This window comes from Rhipicephalus microplus, unplaced genomic scaffold, assembly GCF_043290135.1.
Source record: "Rhipicephalus microplus isolate Deutch F79 unplaced genomic scaffold, USDA_Rmic scaffold_994, whole genome shotgun sequence".
NCBI classification, from domain to species: domain Eukaryota; kingdom Metazoa; phylum Arthropoda; class Arachnida; order Ixodida; family Ixodidae; genus Rhipicephalus; species Rhipicephalus microplus.
The window spans coordinates 1-19,928 of record NW_027465544.1 but is presented as its reverse complement, the minus strand read 5'-3'; the positions used below and the strand labels follow the sequence as shown (position 1 = coordinate 19,928).

General features: G+C 43.4%; 3 protein-coding genes across 3 annotated transcripts; 2 read left to right on the top strand and 1 right to left on the bottom strand.

The window, feature by feature from the left end:
* Window positions 1–490: 490 nt before the first annotated feature.
* On the bottom strand, window positions 491–7,537 carry LOC119176122 (uncharacterized). Its single transcript, XM_037427263.2, has 4 exons — window positions 7,097–7,537; window positions 6,797–7,010; window positions 6,165–6,359; window positions 491–6,106 (listed from the first exon to the last, which is right to left on the bottom strand). The coding sequence occupies exons 2-4, from the start codon at window positions 6,995–6,997 to the stop codon at window positions 3,848–3,850; spliced, it is 2,655 nt and encodes an 884-aa protein (XP_037283160.1). The 5' UTR covers window positions 6,998–7,010; window positions 7,097–7,537; the 3' UTR covers window positions 491–3,847.
* A 218-nt stretch (window positions 7,538–7,755) lies between these two features.
* LOC142795991 (uncharacterized) lies at window positions 7,756–14,153 on the top strand. The gene is made up of 8 exons (XM_075886168.1): window positions 7,756–8,077; window positions 8,759–8,871; window positions 8,958–9,180; window positions 10,183–10,367; window positions 10,815–10,953; window positions 11,023–11,097; window positions 13,730–13,850; window positions 14,050–14,153. Exons 1-8 carry the CDS (start codon window positions 7,900–7,902, stop codon window positions 14,063–14,065), a joined length of 1,050 nt encoding a protein of 349 aa, XP_075742283.1. The 5' UTR covers window positions 7,756–7,899; the 3' UTR covers window positions 14,066–14,153.
* A 3,185-nt stretch (window positions 14,154–17,338) lies between these two features.
* LOC142795990 (dnaJ homolog subfamily C member 10-like) lies at window positions 17,339–19,485 on the top strand. The gene is made up of 7 exons (XM_075886166.1): window positions 17,339–17,690; window positions 17,782–17,976; window positions 18,047–18,185; window positions 18,262–18,324; window positions 18,387–18,482; window positions 18,556–18,681; window positions 19,338–19,485. Exons 1-7 carry the CDS (start codon window positions 17,567–17,569, stop codon window positions 19,426–19,428), a joined length of 834 nt encoding a protein of 277 aa, XP_075742281.1. The 5' UTR covers window positions 17,339–17,566; the 3' UTR covers window positions 19,429–19,485.
* Window positions 19,486–19,928: the final 443 nt, after the last annotated feature.

Below are 19,928 nucleotides of genomic sequence, written 5' to 3'. Positions count from 1 at the left end.
AGTCAGTCCGTTGAGCGCCCCTTCGGCATTTTAGTTCTTCGTGGGCACTAGCAGGCCAAATGACACTAATGGCATTTTTTAAAAGTTTTGAAAGCCACGTAAGTTCCGCAAAGACAAACTAAGTTACACAGCTCATGTGCATGGAGCTACTCTTGCGAAAAACAGCATTATATCCTTTTGTCATGCATGCACTACAGGGAACTTTATTCACAGCTTTGCGTGCCTCGGGATAGTGAGAGCAGTGCAAAAATGTTTTTGCTTGAATGTGATTACAGCTAGTTTTATTCAAGGACACTACAATAGATTAGACCTTTTTTCTGAAAAAATGTTTCTTGGTACAATTATTGCAAACATAAGGCAGTTACATCAATCTAAATGGTACAGCTGAAAATAGAGCAGTGCAAATTTTTGGCATATAACACCGAATTAATATTCAAAGGCCATAAGCAGTGGAGGCAGTTTCAGGCATGTATATAACAAAAGCACACAATCAGGTCACACAAACGTTTATTAGTACAAAAAGTACAACAAAAGTAAGCAGCAGACACTCCCTTTGTATCTATCTTGGTGCATTTTTTTCACAACACTTGCAATACAACATCAAGGTTCCAGAGCAATGAAACTCAATCACCAATACTAGTAAGGTGTTGTCGGCAAAATCATTTTTCACTGAACTTCAAGCAGTAGCAATTGTATGCCAGAACAACAAGAGAATTAAAACAGTCCTCCCTATAAAAATACGAATGAACATAACACAAAAATTTTCATTCAATTACTGCAGTTTAAACCTGAGCCCCCATGCTTTTAAACAAATGCCTTAAAGGGGTACTGACACAAAAACATTGGCCTCGCATTTTTCAGCTGCAATGTGTTGCTGGGGGCCTGTTAGTCATGACACGACACATAATTTGCTGCAGCACGGGACAGATAATTACAGGCCCCTGACAATTGACCACTTTCAGTATCAGTTTGAAAGAGCTCCAAAAAACGAGAAGCCACCAGGGGCAACTATCGCTACCTAGAGTATGCAGCTCTTGATCAAGTCAGCACAAAGAACTGTGACACACTTCTGTACAGTCCACATCAAGAATTACTTTCGAATAGTAAACCTGACTGCAATGTCGCCAAACACAAAACTTTCAAAGCGTGTGCCACAGCGAAGCACTCCCAAGCAGCCGCCAAGAAGTATAGACTCCGATAACAAACGCAACAAAAAAGGCAGCTATGATGTCATCATAACTTGTTTTATTGACTGCAGCATGGTGACTGAAGGGAAGTAGGGGGTCTTCAAAGGTTTCCCTTCGAGGGTGTCAGTGGCAAGATGCAAACTTCCAAAATCGATTTAAAATACCTTCCAACCTATATTTGCAGTTGATATTTTGCAGATGATATACAAATGCTCACGGGAATCGACCTTGCAGGCTGTCTCAGCCACAAAATTTTGTCAGGACCCCTTTAACCAGTGGGCTACAAACCCATTTTTCTTTCCTTGATTATGGTATTTAATAAAATGCATATTAAAAAAAATAGCACATACAATATGATAGTTGCAATGTTGCAATAACATAGCGACAATGAGCAGTGCTGAAATCATAATTTTACCGAACTTCAAGCACTAGCAATTATATGCAAGGACAAGAAGAAAAGAGTATATGTCACTTTGTGACTTAGGACAATCATAAAAATACAAATGAAAAAAACAACAACAAATTTTCACTCTATTAGTGCGATTTAAACCCGAGTCCCTATGCTCCCTAAGCAAATGTCTTAACTTCCTTGATTATGGCATTTCATAAAATGCACATTGAAAAAAGAATATACAACATATAATACAACAGTTACAATGACGCAATCACATAGTGACAATTAGCATACAAGCCCTTCTAAAGAAAAACTCGAATGCTCATATAATGTGCCACATACCAGTTAGGAGAGCTCTCGAGTTGTACAGAAAAAGTGGTAAGGATAAGCACTTCACCAAGATGGGATACCAGTTTTATCTAGTGTCAATTTAATCATAAATATCCTTAGCACATCTGAACCATATGAGCATGCCGAGTCCCCTCAGTGCAAAACAAATAGACCATTTTCAAGCAATCCCAGAGCCCTCGCAGGCATGGGAAGCACTATGGGAAAAGTGTGTACGTTGAATCGGTCAAACGCGCCAGCTGTTTTCGATCACCCGCTGCTCGTTGGTGCCGTGGGAGCACCGAACAAAAAAGAAAAATTAAGAGGCATCCCCAAATGTTGACTATTACATCCAAAATACTATACATGTCTGAACGCACCTGCATGTATATCTACACATTAAATGCTAAAGGAATGATACAGTCGGCACGCGAATGAATGATCACATGCCGATACATAAGTCAAAACGTGCTATCGTGAGCAGTGGGAGCTGGAACACCAAATCCATAATTATAAATGATTACTTGTTCAACGATTAACAATTAATTGTCCATGATCGGGTTTAACAAAACAGCAGAAAGGTTTTACAGTGTTTAGGTACAGTGATTATTTTATTTTAATTCACAAGTGCTCACTTCTTTGCACTGTGCAAAGAAGTGAGCACATTCTAAATGCGTTTAAAAAGGAACGGAACTAGAATTTATTTGTGAGGTTCCTTGCTATGATAATTTGCTGTTTCTTGGTACCTGATTTTAGGTTGCACGACTGGTTCATCGAAACCAGTGTCTTAATTTCATGTCAGAGCATTCGAATATTGCTAAACGAGGTATTGTAACGTCATGCTACACACGGCATCAAAAAAAAAAACTTGCTCACATAAAATGAGCAGTAGTTTCCAGCTACAAATCGATTGCCTCAAAGAGGCAGGGGATCCTGTGCATTGTTGCATCTGTCTGCAAAAATTGGTTGGCAAGGCTAAGAAAGATAAATATGGATGTACTTTGCCCGTGAATAATGAAGAAGCTACAAATATTTGAATTAATTGATATATGTAAGAGAATTTGTATCCCCTTTTTTGTCCTGCTTTTTATTTGCTCTAGTACAATCCCAACTTGTAGTTATAGTGCCAATGAAGGTTAGTAGACACGTATCGTTCGTTACACATATGGTGGAAGCCCCGCCGCGGTGGTCTAGTGGCTAAGGTACTCTGCTGCTGACCCGCAGGTCGCGGGTTCGATTCCCGGCTGCGGCGGCTGCATTTCCGATGGAGGCGGAAATGTTGTAGGCCCGTGTGCTCAGATTTGGGTGCACGTTAAAGAACCCCAGGTGGTCGACATTTCCAAAGCCCTCCACTACGGCGTCTCTCATAATCATATCGTGGTTTTGGGACGTTAAACCCCACAAATCAAATCATCACATATGGTGCAAGCAACACACACGGCCGTTCAGTGATTGTATCTTATTTTATTAAATGCGGACTATACTTTCTATAGAACTCTTCAAAATCAGAACCTCACATTCTACTCGTAGACAGTGTCAGTGGACATTGGTTCCAAATGTAGGACTGCTCGAGCGTTTCATAGGCAACAGAGTGTATCTATTTTATTTCATTTTTTGCCATAAAGGAAAACAAAAGGGGGATGACACTTCTGAGCCACTTAAAAAATCCTATAGTGAGACTGATGGAAATAGTCGAGAAGCCCTCGCAGCTGAACACTGAAGTTCGCAATTGAATTACGCAGTAATATGTTGCACCTAGCCAAATTCAAGGTCTCTAAGAAGTCCTGGAATGACGCAAGCGGTAAAGCGTGAGGCCCGCATACTTCTTGCCGTTGGCTGCTCTGGCATACCAACTTTACCCGTGAGTGCTTCCGCACTTGTTAGTGGCGATGGTGTGCTTGAAAATGGTCTATTAGAATTGCACACCAGATTTGAAAATTTACATTGTGAACGAGCTAGGCACGGGTGAAATGAATATGTTCGGGCCTACTTGCATGTGTGCACAAACACTGAAAATTTCTGATGCTGATACAAGAGTTGTTGTTGCTGCTTCTCTTTGAACCTTCACCAAATGTTCCATCACTAAGGTGCTATATTTTACTGCTGAGCAGTGGAGGCGCCTGGCTGCAATGTACACTTCGCCTTGTTTCATAAGAATTGTTTCTATAACCGCATATGATTGGTCAGCAAGGCGTACGACAGAACTGTTAGTCTTTTTTTTTGACGAGTAGTTATGGCTCGTGTATACTGTCCCTTTCATAAGCATACGGGTGTACTGCACAAGATCTGTAGAAGCATCACTTCTGTATGGGACACCCCTACCAAAAAGGCGAATGTCTTCAGCAACAACTGTCTTCTGTGTGGCTCTTTTGTCGAGCGACATACAGTAGTCAAGCACTCTCCTGTCTGTTGTTATGCTTGATAGCTTGTCGATCAAGTCCTCAACTTGATGTGCTCTACAAATTTGGTGTGGTACGCCATTTGCAGCTTTTACCATGGACTTTAATGCGCCATTGCCAGCTTCAAACGGGAATGCCGAATGCGCCCACAGTGGGCCCCAGTGCTTGACACTTTTTGCAATGTGCACAAGTTGATGTAGGTTAAATGTCATGCATTTTTTCCCATATATGGCTTCTGCCATGACGTGAAACTCCAAAAGGAGTTCTTCTGCTCGCTGAAAGTGTGACAAACTTATGTTACGTGACAGCAGAATGTGAAGCACCTCAACAAGGCAAGCCCAGTGACTGATGCAAGATTTATTCAAAATTCCTTGCAGCACTGGCAGGCTGTAGAAGAGCACCCAATTCTCAAACTCCTTGGCCTTCCACCACTTTCTTTCTTTTGTTGCTCTTGGCAACCGGCGCACTTCTCTAGGAGGAGCCAGTGCTGTCAGCCTTTCATCAATCGTTCTTTGATGCTTCCCAATATAGAAATCACACTGTGCATCAGCCATCCACATCTCTAAAAACTGCCTCGCCACTCCCAACAAAATACTATGCATATAATCGGGGACAAAACCCCAGACTATATCAAAATGTGGCAAGTTTAGAAGTGGAGAAACTGTCTTCACTCCTCTTTCAGAATGATCCTGTTGCAATGCAGTTTCTGCATCTTCCATAATTTCTTGTTCAGAACGCTCTGGTGGCTCATTCTTCTCTACTGGGTACCTGGTAGTGCCTGCAATGCGTTCCCCCTTTTGCAGACACCAGTTACACCCATAGTATGCATTAAATTGCATGACCCCTTGCATGGGGGCTCTTGCCACTGAATCAACTGCACAGCAAATGCAATAAGCCTTGAACAGCTTCGGCTGTCCTTCATGATCAAGAACAAAGCCATTCTGTGCCAAACCTTCCATTTTCTCTACAAACACATCAAGAAAAATGCTCATATCTGGCTTTTTCTTTCCAAACCAAAGAGCAGCCAACACAAGTTTGTCCCCTCTTTGCATAATGGGCACCTCATTCACCAGTAGCTGTATAGGCCAAATTGAAGTGTTGCTGGATGAAAATAGTGGTGTGCCATCTGCATTTAATGTAAAGCTAATCCTGTGCCCTTCGTCTACTGTAGCAGAAACAAATTTGCGATATAATTCTCCATCACAAATATCAGAAAGGTTACTGCTTTGACTTAAGGGCTTTGTCAGGTCAAGAAAGCTGCAATTCTTTAAAACCTTTCGAAGTTGAGAGGGGACATCCAATAGGACAAAAAATGATTCGCTGTTTACTGAGGAAGCTAGAGCCCAGCCACATTTTTGACAATGACTCGACTGAGCATAGGATTGTGCGACCTCGTGCACTGTCGAACATTTACCACAAATGAAATGAAAACTCATCTCGGTGCCATGCTCTGAAAAAAGCTTGCCAAGCTGGTATCGTGAATGTGGCAGAACAGGTCGTTCAAAAAACATGTTGACCATTTCAATCAAACTCACCATTGCTGTAAAAGACAAATTACTTTTTATGGCATGTTTAAATATCATCAAAAGCATCTCGCCTTTTGAAACGACAATCTTTTCATTCAGGACCTCCTGAAACAAATCTCCAAGTTGTGTCCTGTTTGTGTCGGCATCGGTTGACAAGTTTCCATTGAAAGGTCCCTCACTGTCTATGCCATCAGCCACATCACACACTTCACTGTTACATTCAGATAGAAACACGCCCCGAGTCACGCTGTCCACAGTATCATGTTGAGTGCCCTGCAGAAAAAATTCATTGTAAGGTTTACATGAATACAATTATTATGTGGAAGCATACCATTGTTGTAGGGTCAGTTGTGTCATCACAACTGCCAAAATCTGTGTTGTCATCATCACTGATGAAATGATTTGCACCACATGGATCATACACAGTGGCGGCACAGTCTCCACTGTAATCACCTCCATCATCTATATCTTGCAGATCTCTCTGTCGTTCACTTCGATCACCCGGAATGGCTGGCTGCGGAGATGTCTAGACAAAAAAAAAAATGCATTTAGATAAATCATAAAAATAAATAGCAAAGAATATACTAAAAACATATTTGTCTCTTGCAAATTTTTACACGACTAAAGGATATATACTGTAACTCTCTGTAAAACAAATGTTGCGCCCCCCCCCCCCCGCGCGTGCTTCTTTTTCTTTTATGAAAACCAGCTCCAAGAAAAGGACCCAAGATTTCAATCGTAACGTTGTGGTAAATGAGGCTCAACAGTTTCTCTAATTAAATTTAACTGTGCCTCTTAATTAAATTGAGCACGCATTCTCGAAATCATTAAGCCAATGCTTTAGGAAATTATGTTTGTAGGTGCACTTTCCAGCACGCGTGCACGCACCAACACAAACGTACGTACTTGTTACATTCAACGCACTGCGTACAATATTTGAGACGAAGGCATCCATCTACGTACCAGCGTTCTAGAACATAGGCTGCTCGCTCCATCGGAATCGCTGCCCATCGTCGTCATTATTCGCATGCTGCACAGCACTGTCCGCCGCCAACACCGCAGCGGCCATCGATGTCGCATTTTGCGGTACCGTGTACTCCGCTTGACCGACGGGCGGCCGCGAATCCAGCGGACCTTCATCCGAACTTTTATTGTGTGAGCCATCCTTTATGGATTCCTGCGCGGCAAGATTATTGAGATTTAACAAGGACATTTTTTGCCGATAATCTGATAGAGTCGAGACAATTAAAGAAGTTTACTTACAGTTTTAGCGAGCCGCAGCCTAGCTGATGAGTCTGTTGATCTGGGCACACTGCATACACTGCTTGGATTCAGATACTTTTTATACCTTCCGCGCTTTTTCCGTTTCTTCTGCGGTTCCATCTTGCTAATATGTGGCGGTGACCGCTATGCGCTCGTCTATGTGTAAAACTTGAATGCGCTCTGACCACCACTTGCTCTACACGCTAGATTGACCGACCCACAGAACACTTGCCAGAACACCGACCCACGCCACAGAACGACCACGCTACCACAGTCCTGCGGCCGCAAACATACCAAACATACGTTTGTTTACAATAGCTCACCGCAAGTGGTCAGTGAACGCAACCTAAAAAAGAAAACGTTTTTTTCTTGGCATTTATCACGTCACAAAAGCCGAAAAAAATTGTTTTCGACGTCTGCCGCGCTCACGGAGGCCTCCATGGCCGCGCTGCTGCGTGCAACGAGCCAACAAGCTCAACAATGGCCTCAAAATTGGCGTAACTTTTTTATTTATGGGGGATTTGAATGCCAAATAATAAGTTTATCAAACTATTTTTCAACAGCAATAACATTTTATTTTAGCATCAGTGTCAGTGTCTAACTTATTTTGCTTTTTTAGTTCTAGCTGGGCGCCATCCTTGTCACTTCAGGACGGCCTAACTAGCATCAACATCAATGAGCTTGCAGCAGCTTTTCGGAAAAAAACGTGGTAATGGTGGCATCGTACTGCTCGAGAACGTGTGTAGTGTGTTCTGTGTGTTGTGCGTGATTGTCTGCGGTGTTGGAATCGGAACGTTGCAGCGATGATTACTCACGCTTACGTTCGATACCAGGACGACAAACATTTGGCAATCGTGCCAGTGGAAGACATAAAAAATTTCAATCCGAATGAGGATTATTCGACAGCCTTCTTTATGGTCAAATGGACCGATTCCACCGGCACATGTGCCTACTACCGCGCAAGAATTTTGCGGGTTGGAGGTAAGTTTGTGCATTTTTAAGGCTGCATTGAATTAGTTCGATTGTTTCGTGCTCCACGCAGCAACGATGTGACGTGCGATAAATCGATCGTGTATACGTCAGTGCAGGGCGATTTTCATCGAAGTTCGTGCAATTCGGCAAAATTAAAATTACGTGCCCCGTTTAATGTAGGGGGCTAGAACAGGCAGATGCATGAAAAAACGTAAGTGAGCTAGGCGCTCTAGGTTTCTTTGAACGCACAAATTGTAGAACTTCCTAATTATATTTGCGTACACTCACGTGTACACCCACTCTTTGTCATATACCCAGGTAAATATGGCGTGCACTGTGGTCATTTATGTGATCAAACGACATCAAGCATTTAATTGATTCAGATATATAGCCATTAAATTCGAATGTACACGCGAAATTATGTGCACACATGAATATATTTCTTGATGGTTCACCAATCTTTTAGTTTGCCTTTTCAAACACGTGAGCTTGTGTCATTTGCTTATGTAAAGAGCTTTAACCTTTATATGTATGTATCACAATCTGTTGAGACAGATACGTTTTTCTAGGTTAACATTTCTTGCTACAATCATATTGCTCTCTTGGGCCATGTTGCTTTTATGGTAGTCTTCAGTTACACCGTTTTTCTAGCTTACGACTTGTACTGTAATAGAATGTTGTGTATTCCAGAGTCGGAACAAGACTTGAAGGAAATTGTGTCCCGAAAAAGGGTGCGGGTGAGGCCCCTAATTGAAGATTCTGATCAAGCCAGCGATGGCGACAGCAATGTTGCACCATCGAAGGTATGGTTCACCCTATATGTAATTGCTTGACCAAGCATAAAAGAAAATATTGCCCAGTATTTTATTGCTCATGTTTTATTTTTTAGGAACAAGACAAGCCCTCCGAGAGTAGGGAGCGGCTTTTAAAAATTCTACAAAAAAAGAAAAAAGCTGTGAAGGTCTCACCCTCACAGGAGGCTGAGCTGAATGAGCTCCAAAAAAAAGTTGCAGAAATGCAAAAAAAAATAGATGCTCAGAACGAGGAACTCGTAGAGCTTCGAGGGCTGAACAGAGATCTCCAAAAGGAGCTCCTAGTCAAGATCAGAGAAGGCAAGTCTAATTGGTATATTATATATGAAGTGGTGGCACACACTCTTGGTAGAAGGAATATTCTGTAAACAAGAGTGTAAGAATGATTTAGCAAGTTAAGTTCACGAGGATGCTTTGTTGGGCTAGTTGGTATTGCATCATTAAACTCTACTGCGCATATACACGGGGACGAAGAATGAACTCACGAGGCATATAGTGCTGAACTACAACTGATGCTTAATTTCTGATGGAGCAAAATTATATGGACGTAAATAGCCTATGACAGCACTCTTTGGCCAAGCATCATCAAAAAAGTTTTACAAAACAACACACCATTTTACACACTGCCTATGGCTTATCAGCGTTCAAAAATTCTATGTCCATTCTTAGGTGTCGTGGAAGGGGTCCTCACACCATTTTCTTTCCTGCGATTATATGGGTATAGCGCACCACCACAAGGACACAGAGACACACACTTAGCACTAACTTGCAACTACTGTTTCATTTGCGATCACACATGCTATTTATACAATAACAGTAGACCGGTAAAACCTGGAAAAGATCATGTTAAGATACAGCAGATCTTTTTATGTCCTTGTGGTGGTGCGCTATACCCATATAAATGATGAACCCCAACCAACTAGCCCGGCAATGCGCCTTAGCATCTTTCCTGCAATCAATTTCATACACTTCTGACAAGTGTCCTGAAAGCTTTGCTTCCACAACGCTCTTAAGAAATGAGGTAGAATTTCAGAACATTGATAAGCCATAGGCAGTGTGCAAGGTAAGTGTAGTTTGCTTACTTTATTCTTTGCTAGTGCTTGGACTAAGACTGCTGTTATTGGCATGTTTGGTACATATAGGTCGTTCCATCAAAAATGAATAATCAGATGTAGTTTAGCGCTATGTCTTGTGTCCTTCCTTCGTCCCCATCTATATGTAGCAAATGTACCTTCTAAGCGAATAACCATGTTCCAATGTTAGTTGGTTCACTTCAGTTTCTGATGTGCAATTTTCATGTAGGCTCCAGTAGATACAAAAGTGCAGAGCCTACTGCTCAGTCCCACAGCCCTGGCACCCCTCTGCCACACAGCATGGACATCACTCTTCCAGCAGTTAGCAGCACACCATCCCCCCCTTCATCACCCACCAGAGAGTGCCCACATTCTCCCTTGAAGGCGCAAGCTGGTGCATCAGGCGGTAGCTTGGTGAGATGTTTGAGACTCAGTTTTATTTTAGAAAAAGCTGTGCTTAGTGCCTACATAATGACAGCAATCATATAGTAACTACACTTGAAATCCTCAGCTCATAAGCCTGGCCTAGTTCTTTGACAGGTGTATGTTTTTCTTTGCAAGTGATCCGTTCACTTCCTCATGTTCCAGTTACAGCCCACAAACCATGGTGTATCATTGCCCTAGTGCACTGTAAACCACTAAGGCTTCAATGACTCAGCTGCAGTGTTTCTTCGTGAAATTTGAAGGAAAGCATGCATTAGTTTTATGTGATAAGCAAGAAGCTGTTGTTCAATTACATGCGTTTATTTGTGAACTTCACACAGAATAGTTCTGCTCAATTGAAAACCTTTATATATGGTACATTAAATTTAAGCATTGTGAATGGCACTCATGTGTTACTGCTGCTTTTATTTTCTGCAGGTTGACATTGGACAAGGGCTGCGAATTCCGCTGGAAACATGGCGTCGTGTGCAGGCTCGGGACAAAGATTCTTTGTTCATTAAGGATCTGCTGGTGACAATCTGGGATCCAGCTCAGCTACAAGGACGATCATTGCAAGGTAATTTCCAGTACTTTGAACTGCCAGTAATGCAGTGTTTAAAATTGCTTAATGTATAATGTTCTGCAGGCAAGCATTGTCCTCGTTTCCCAAATCGGCCGAGAAAGGATCCATTGACACCATGGAAGGTGTCTGTCATGCGAAGTGAGTATCAACATATATCCCATTTCGTCAGTGTGTGAGCTCATAAATGGTGTTCTAATGAAGCACCAATAACTAAGTTACCTCACTTTGCACAGTTTACAGTGCTGAAGTTCAACCAAGACCCAGTACTATGCACATATATTACAGCGAAAGCTGTTGTGAGATCACAACTCAGGTCTTGCGCGAACATAGCGAAAAAAACTAATGACACAGTGGGGCTCGAACTCTGGTCCACTGGGTGCCAGCCCAGTATTCTGCCACTGAGCCACGCCGGAGCTTGGGACTTGTTGGCAAACTTGCCTTAGGCAGGCTTGATGTCGAGAAAGCAATTGCGTTAATACGACTTATAAAGCGTTTTAAAACAGCGAAAGAACAAGCAGTTGTCGCACAATGTGAACAGCGTAGTAAGTGGGTCATCCAATGCTCCAACCCATTACAAAATCTTGTTTTTGTTGAGCTATTAACTGTGGCGCATACCCATTTTAGGCATAATTCCTCATCGTTGTCAGTCACTGCATAAATTGGCACAAAATTCCTTGCAAGTGTTTAGCGGATACCACGCTTCTCAGAAGAATGACGAAAAACAGCATAGCAAATGCTGGCCTACTACCCAAATAAATTTATTAATAATGACCTAGTGGGTATCAAGCAAGTGTGCTTGTACTAGTTACCAATGAGTGTTTCGAAAAGGCTCTGAAAGGTCGCTCTTCTAGCTTTCGCTGTGACTGTGCTGTGCCTTCCGCACAGATCTGGTGTTTTTATAGATACCTCTCCCTGTTTGCAAATAATGTGACGTCACTATGAGCACTGTGCCCACCATTCCTTCCTACGGCGCTGGGGCTGGTTGACAAGAAAGTTCCGCTAGCGGGATCTTTCTACATACTAGCAGGGCTGCATGTGTCTGCATTCGTCAGGCTGAAATTTTGGTGAATTGTTGTAGGCTGCCATAGATGGCAGCCATTAAAAAAACATTTTTCCTCTTCAAAAGCAAACGTATTCACGGTGACGGATGCTTTGAGAAATATTGTAATGGTATAGACCTAAATGTACCCAATTTTCGTTGCGACATGTGCATCGCAGTTTTAAACGAGGCACAGCATTGGCTGCAGCAAGGTTTTGAGCTGCTGTGCGAGAGGTTATGAAGAAAATTCTCACTCGTGCCGCAAAATTCTGACCGAAGATGAATGGGAAAAGAAACAAGAACAAACAAGAAAACACTTTGTCGTGTGTTCGGCTGAGGTTAACAAATCCTTGTGAAAATTAAAGCAAAGTTGTCAGCTACATTCCTCATACCCCTCTGAAAATTTATGCATTTTTAAACTCTTTAACTTAATTACATACGTTATCTTTTGCACAGTCACATCACTGCATCTGATGCATACAAGGTATTCGCATACTTACATTGTTCCCTTAAGACCTAACACACAAACTTCTAGTGTGCATCTTCACTTCATGAATATCGAGCAGTAAAGGTACTAAGTATATGTGAAACAAGAATCTCTGCCTTTTACATGAAGTCATATGAGGCCTCTGATAAAACGAGTTATACCTTTATTGGGTTTGTGTACTCGCTGGGGCGAAGCGTATATTTAGCTTTACCAGTGGTATCTTTCAGCCCGGTGATCATGCAATTTTTTTCCTGCACAGAGCGCAAATGCTGAGATGTACAGACTCGCAGATGACCGTGTCAAATGCATATTTACCTTCACTAAAATCTTGAATCAAGTTCTGTAGACAACCGGTCGCTGCCACCAGCCCAAAACAAGCGCCTATGTTTTTGCAAACAAGCCACATCGTTATTCACCCTGCACGTACCACACACAATCTTCTCAGGTTCACCTTTGCAGATGTCAAGATGAACCGATATTGTTGATGCCTTTTAACGTACACTACACTCCACAATAGAGTGCACATTTTCCAAGACGATGCCGCTTTTCCTCGCACAGGCCACCACGTGTGTTCACTTCTTCAAGATAAACAGCCAGCGTGGCAAATATTTCATCACGCAGTTTACCACACAGCTAGATGTTCACTGACATGTACTACAGCTGATGTCGCCATTGTAACATGAAGTTAGGCTTTGAAAAAAGAAAGTAAAGAAAAAAACTTTCCCCAAACATCGCACGACCGTACTGCACTGAGGCACCAGAGGTAATGCTTCGCCAACCACACCTTCCACGTGCGCTAGCGACGTCGCACTGTGATGTACCCTGGTAGAGGTCTATTCTTCTGGGACATTTCTTAATAGTATCACTCATGATGTATGCAGTTTATGAGGCGAAAATACATAATGGTGAATTTCATAGATGGTTAACTGATATTACATTTAAAATCTGTTTTAAAAAAATTTCTCACGATAACTTCATGAATAGATTCATTAGTTCTATATTCTGCATTGTTTTTGTGTCATTTATATCCAAAATGCTTTGCTACCGAAGTAATAATGAGTGCTTTTGATATCTTTTCTGCTATGAGATGCCATTTTGACACCACTGAAGATGCTACCTAAAATTTTCATGTGCAGCTGCCTAAAAACAAAGCGTATTTTTTATTCTATAATGGATTCATTTAGCTTTATGTTAATAATTATACCTGTGTATCTTATATATGTTTAAATGCCTTTTTTTAACAGCCTGCTACAAGCGTCGCTTGGAAAAGCAAGGTTTCCCAGACAGTGCGGTCCAAACGCTCATGAAGCGAATGAACCATTATGTTGGAGAGAAAATCGCAGACATCGACAAGATGGCAAAGAGGTACACCAACCGCAATTTTGTTTTGCAATTTTTTTAACTTCAGTAGTAAACAAATTTTGGCTTGATAAGTTGGGGCTCTACTTCAATGTGTATTGAACCTAAAGTGCATTTAATTCCACTTTTCATTGTGAGCCACTTTTTTTTTAACTGTAATGAAACTAGCCTTCATGCAAATGCTGTTTGTTTATTGTTTCTGCAGGGTGCAGCGTGACTAACCAATGTGGCTGTAGCAAAGTGCTGGACCTGCATGGCAAGATACCGCATATTATGTTTGTAAATAAAAGATGTTCTGTTTTACAATAATTGCATTTTTGTCAAAGGTGTCTACATGCATTCATTAATCAATACGTCCTGTACCATTTGAGCCAATTGGCATATAAACAATTGGTCCAATTGGTTAGATGCCAATTGGTCATGCCATACTATACCATTTGAGCCAATTGGCATAAAACCAATTGATTCCATTTGTGAATTATACACAATTGGTCCAATTGGTGTTGGGCCAATTGGTGCACAACCAATTGGACCAATTGGTTCTATACCAATTGGTGTAAAACCAATTGGTGTAAAACCAATTGGTCCAATTGGCTCAATTGTGTACTAATTCACAATTGGAACCAATTGGACCAGGTGGAAATTTTCCAATTGGTTTCAATTGCTTTTTTTAACTGGGAAGGTCACGGCTCTCTAAACTGAGCGGTAACTGGTGATATGCAGAAGCTAAGTCTAGCTTCGAGAAACGCTGTGCCCCAGCCAGGCTGTTCAGGAGCTCCTCAGTTTGTGGCAAAGGAAAACTGTCTACTACCACAGCTTTGTTTGGCTCCCGTAAGTCAACACACATGCGAATCGAGCCGTCTTTTTTTCTGGCTACGACAATAGGGGAGACCCACTCAGAAGAGTCGACACGCTCAATGATGCCCTGAGCTTCTAATTTCTGAACTTCTGCCGAGACTTGCTCGCGAATGACAAGTGGCAGTCGTCTCAGTTTGCTGGCCACCGGTTGTACAGACGCGCGAACTCTGACCTTGTGAGTGAAACCTCTCACAGTTCCCAGCTCTTTTGCAAATAGGTGCTCAAACTCAGAACGTAATTCTGGAGGTAGCACCGGAGTTTCTTGCGTCATTAGAAGACACCTGAGCGGTGACCCTTGGATCTTCATATCCAGAGCAGCGATGCCGTCTAATCCCAGAATGGTCGTTCCCCCAGGCACAACGTATAGTAGAACAGAAGTGCATCGGCCGTGAAATGAGGCAGTAGCAATGAAGCATCCTTGTATAGGAATTGCTGCCTTTGAATAATCGAGAAGCTGGACGGATGTAGACTTCAGTGGATACGCTTTAGAAAAATAGCGTTGGTAAAGTTCTTCGGCCAGGATCGAAACCGATGATCCTGTATCGATCAAAAATGGTACAGAAATTCCTTCTATTTCCAACGCTGCGTAAATTCCCTTCTTACGGCTCCAGATCTGACAAACACTTAAATGGTCGTCTGGATCAGCTGTATCGTTACCTTCCGCTACATGCTGAACATTCTTCTCAAACTTCCGCAATGACTTGCACACCTTTTCAAGATGGCCAATTTTCTCACATTGTCGACACCTATGTGCTTTGGCCTTGCACAGAGAGCTATTTGCAAGGTGTGCCGTAGAACCACAACGATAACATACTTGCTCTTTCGGAGATATGCGACTTTGACCGTGCATGTTATAGCAAGTACATGTGCTACAATGCCGTTCTCTGTGATTTGAAGTATCTTTTACACGATGAACTTGCAAGTCATTTTGTGCAAGTTCTCTTGCTTCATTAGTCGCTTGATCATGCTGTTTGGCAATGGTAAGAGCCTTAGAAAGCGTGAGAGACTCTTCCAGCAGAAGGCGTTCACGTAAGTATCCACTTGTGGTTTTCTCTATGAGCTGGTCGCGTATCATGTCGTCCGTTAGATCACCGAAATTGCATGCTCCTACAAGACTTCTCAGCGCGGTGACGTAATCAGCCGCAGTCTCACCTGGGGCCTGCGTACGTTGACGGAAACGGTGACGCGCTGCAGTGACGTTCAACGTGGTTTTGAAGTGACCTTCCAGCGTCGCGATGGCGCGGTCGAACACATCAGTACTAGGGGACGTTAGTGTACCTGCCGCAGCGCTCGCAGGCACGAGGCACGGGTCGTCAGTAGTCGTCAGAGTCTGGAAGATACGTTGTCCTTCCAAGCCCAAGCAGTTGAGCAGGATCGCCTTCCGACGAATGGCAGGTAGGTCGAAGGCGCCCGAAGCAACCATGTAATTCTTGAAAGCCTGGATCCATTGCTCCCATGGAATGTCCGGGTGTCCAGGTGACGACAGGAACGGAGGTGGCGGCTGTAGCCCCGAAATACTCATCGTAGAAGATGGTAGGCAATAAACGAGGGCACAGATGAGGTTCAGGCCGGTAGCACATGGGCTGGTGAATCCTCGTCGCCAAAATATGTTACATCGTGCATAATGAATAGCACAGCATAAACGGAGACATCTTGTTTATTTCATCTTCTTCCTTCTCCCCCGTGGCGGCCACCGAGCGCGTGCCACCGCACAGCGCTGTAGTCGGTAGCGACGCCTTATACCACAACCATTGCTCCAGTCCCACTGTACGACAATGGCCTTGGAAGTGTGCTGTTGTTTGAGGCGAGAGCAGGGGCCCTGCGTACTCTCGTTCGTAAGCAAGCTTACCACGGTGAACTCGTGAGTGTGGTGTGTCGCGCGTGTGGTGGGGCTGACGAGACCATCGCACACATCGTGACTGAGTGCCTGCAACTGAGCCCATCCAGTTCGAACACAGATCTCGCTGCCGCACTGGGTTTTGTGGACACAGGTGATGTGGTGGACTACGCCGCAGTGAGGCGCAGCAAAACTCGCCTAGAACAATGGAGGAAAATAACTCTCCGGGGACTTCGGGAAGGTTCTTAACTCGGCAACCCGCCCAGTCTGTATTTTATTTTCTTATTTTCTTTGTATTTTTTACTATCGGCTAGGGTGCCAAAGTGTGCCCGCCCGCTACAAAGGGAATGACCTCATTACCATTATCATCATCATCATTATCACGGCAGCGGGCGGTACCAGCAGGAGCGTCGAGTCCGGCCGTGTACCAGCCAAGGAAGTTTTATGTATCCTCCTTGGTACCAGCTAAGCGTTCTTCATCTGCGGCCCATAGGGGCGCGTCAGTCGAGAGTTGTTCGAGATCTGCAACTGTGCACCATTGTTTCAAAGGCTATGCAAAGTGTTGCGTTGTTGCACCGTCCGCCACAAGTGACGCTAGCGACCGAGAACATTTTCAAATTAAAGGAGAGAAAGGGTGTGGCCGCTGTTTTTTTTCTCATGCGGCAGGCATCTTCCTAAAGGAAGCGTTGGCCAAGCTCGAGCATTTTAGGCTTGGTTTGGACATGAAATGGCTAGTACCAAGTATTTCGCATCGTCGTCTCCACGTGTATGCACATTTGCCAAACAAAAAATAAAGCGGGACACACTTTATTTCGCGCAGAGACGAGCACACGCTCTCACTGTTCTTGTACTTCACACGCTCGCAGCTCATTATTGCTCTTCCCATAACGAAAACAAACAAAAAACACGTCGACCACCAGCCGCCCCTTTGCTTGTGTCGTGTTGGAAGCAAGCGCATGGCCCGGTGCCTGGGTCGACAAGCGAAGAAAACACGGCAACTTTCTCACGCCTGTGCGCTGTGTTCACCATGATCAACAGCGCAGTTGTGACGCTAACAGCACTTTTAGCAGCACAATGGGTGCTCGCCGACTCCGATCTCCAGAAATTGCTCATTACTGTTGCAAAGCACGATCGAGTAATTGTGATATTCAGTTAGTACTATCCCGATTCTATCGATCGAATACTGACGTGGTGTGCTGATTCGCAAGTTTTGCGAATTGTGTTTCTGCGACTTCTTTTCAGCCCAAGAATGCTGTACCTGCGCGGAGTGCGTCGAAGTGGAACAGATTCTAAACGCAAAACAGGAGGAGCTGAGCGATTACTACGGAGTCGGTGTGGTGAAAGTGGTTAGCAAGCCGATGGTTGAAGAACATTACGGGATCACGTCACGGCCGGCGATCCTCTTCTTTCGGCAGTCGGTTCCGGCTCTCTTCGAAGGTTTGGCTTTTATTGCTCGTCTTTCTAATGCAGCTGGATGGGACAGCAAACACATTCTCAATTTTCACAGGTCATCACGATCCTGACAGCATAATGGAATGGATTGGCCAGAGCTTGGACCCGGCAGTTAAAGCCTTGGATGACGAATCATTCGAACATCTTACGCAAGCTGCGACAGGGGCAACTACGGGCAACTGGCTTGTGGTGTTGTGAGTTATGGTCACTAGCCTACACCAATTTATACAAAAGTTGCCGACACCGTTTCTTTTCTGTTCTGCTTGGCAGCCACACGGATAAATGTGTGAAACCAGATGCGGCAACAGGCGTGCTGGAGGGCCTGTCGTCCAGGTAAGTCGCTTCGAGCCAGCATGTATCACAACCATTGCACTCAATCCTTTTCGAATATTTAGGGTTAAAGGGACCACAAATGTTGCCAAAGTCGATATTGATCGTTCTCCAGGCTTGGCAGAAAGGTTTGCAATCAAGGAGTGCCCCACGGTCTTTTTGTAAGTGCAGAGAGGCATTTGAAGTGCATGGTCAGTGTTGTGTGATACTCATGACTTAGTTGTTCATTTGCAGCTTCCGACTGGGCAAAATGTACAAGTACAACCTCAAGAAGCTGGAAATTAAATCTCTGAGGAATTTTGTGGACGGCCTGTACAAAAACATGAAGGCCCATCCAGTGCCAGTGCCCCAAACTCCATTGTAAGATAGCTTTACTGATGAACGTTACTGAAAAACTTTCTGGTTGATGACAGATTGTGTTCTTGGAAAGACGAAGCTGCATCAATAGCAGCCAGGAATGAATTCTGGACATGGCGTTGGTCACGGTCTGTGAACATTCAAGTGAGGCATTGCACCATCACACAGGCGCATTGGAAGAAATTTTTCTTAGGGAACCTTCTTGAAATGGTAATTTTCTGCCCCGGTGTTCAACCCCATGGCTACGCCACTGCACAAGAGTGCAGGTATCCCAGAAACTAGATAACTGTGGATACATTGTGCATATTGTACTGGAACTGCAGTCACCACGTTAGGTCTTACGATTCTTGACATACTTAGTGCATGTTTCCCCATCACCAGGAACATAAACAGAAATTTCATTTTTCATACCCATTACACTGAAGTCTGTTTTAGAAGCTACAAAGGGAATTTTCAGTCTAGTCCAAAATATGTTTCATATGAAAAGAGATGAAAATTTGCGAGCTCCGTGAGGCATGACTTGCTTTTCACACAAAATGGAGCTTTCTCGTGGCCTCAACTAATAATCCAAGAACACAAGATGGCTGCCACTCCAGACTGTTCTATATTGATTGTATCTTTATATGCTGTTATCAACTCTGCATTTCCTCTCATTTCAGTGACAAGATGGTTGAAAGAATTGCAGACTTCTTGAAGGTGAGTTTGGCAGAATTCCACCTTGGCAAGAACGAAAGAAACACGGGATTGTGAACAAGACTCCCGTGTGGGAATGGAAACGTTTCTTCTATATATTTTAACTTTGGTTGACACTGCGTCATTACTAATGTCACATTTGTTGATTTATATCAGGTGCCTAAGTGTTTAATATCTGCAGTCTCAGTCACTGAAGGTGCTGCATTCTACCTAAGGATTAAATAATACTGTCAAATGTGGTAAAGAAGGCAGAATATTCAAACCTTCACCAGCTCAAAGTTGATAATGGTTGTAAGTTTGTTAGTTCTGCATTGAGATGAGTGGGGTAGTGTTGCACATCAAACAGGACAAAGGAAAGGACACAATGGCACTCACAGTTATTGAAATAACCCGGCAGATTTGGCTTGCTTGTTCAGAGCTGCTCTCTTGTTAAGATGCAGCTTGCACCAAATCGCTCAAGGCTGGGTCACAGCTGAGCTGCATGATTTCATAACTCACAACATAAGGGCATGTGTCATCACGAGCTCCAAGATTGCGCATGGCTTCCACTAGCCATT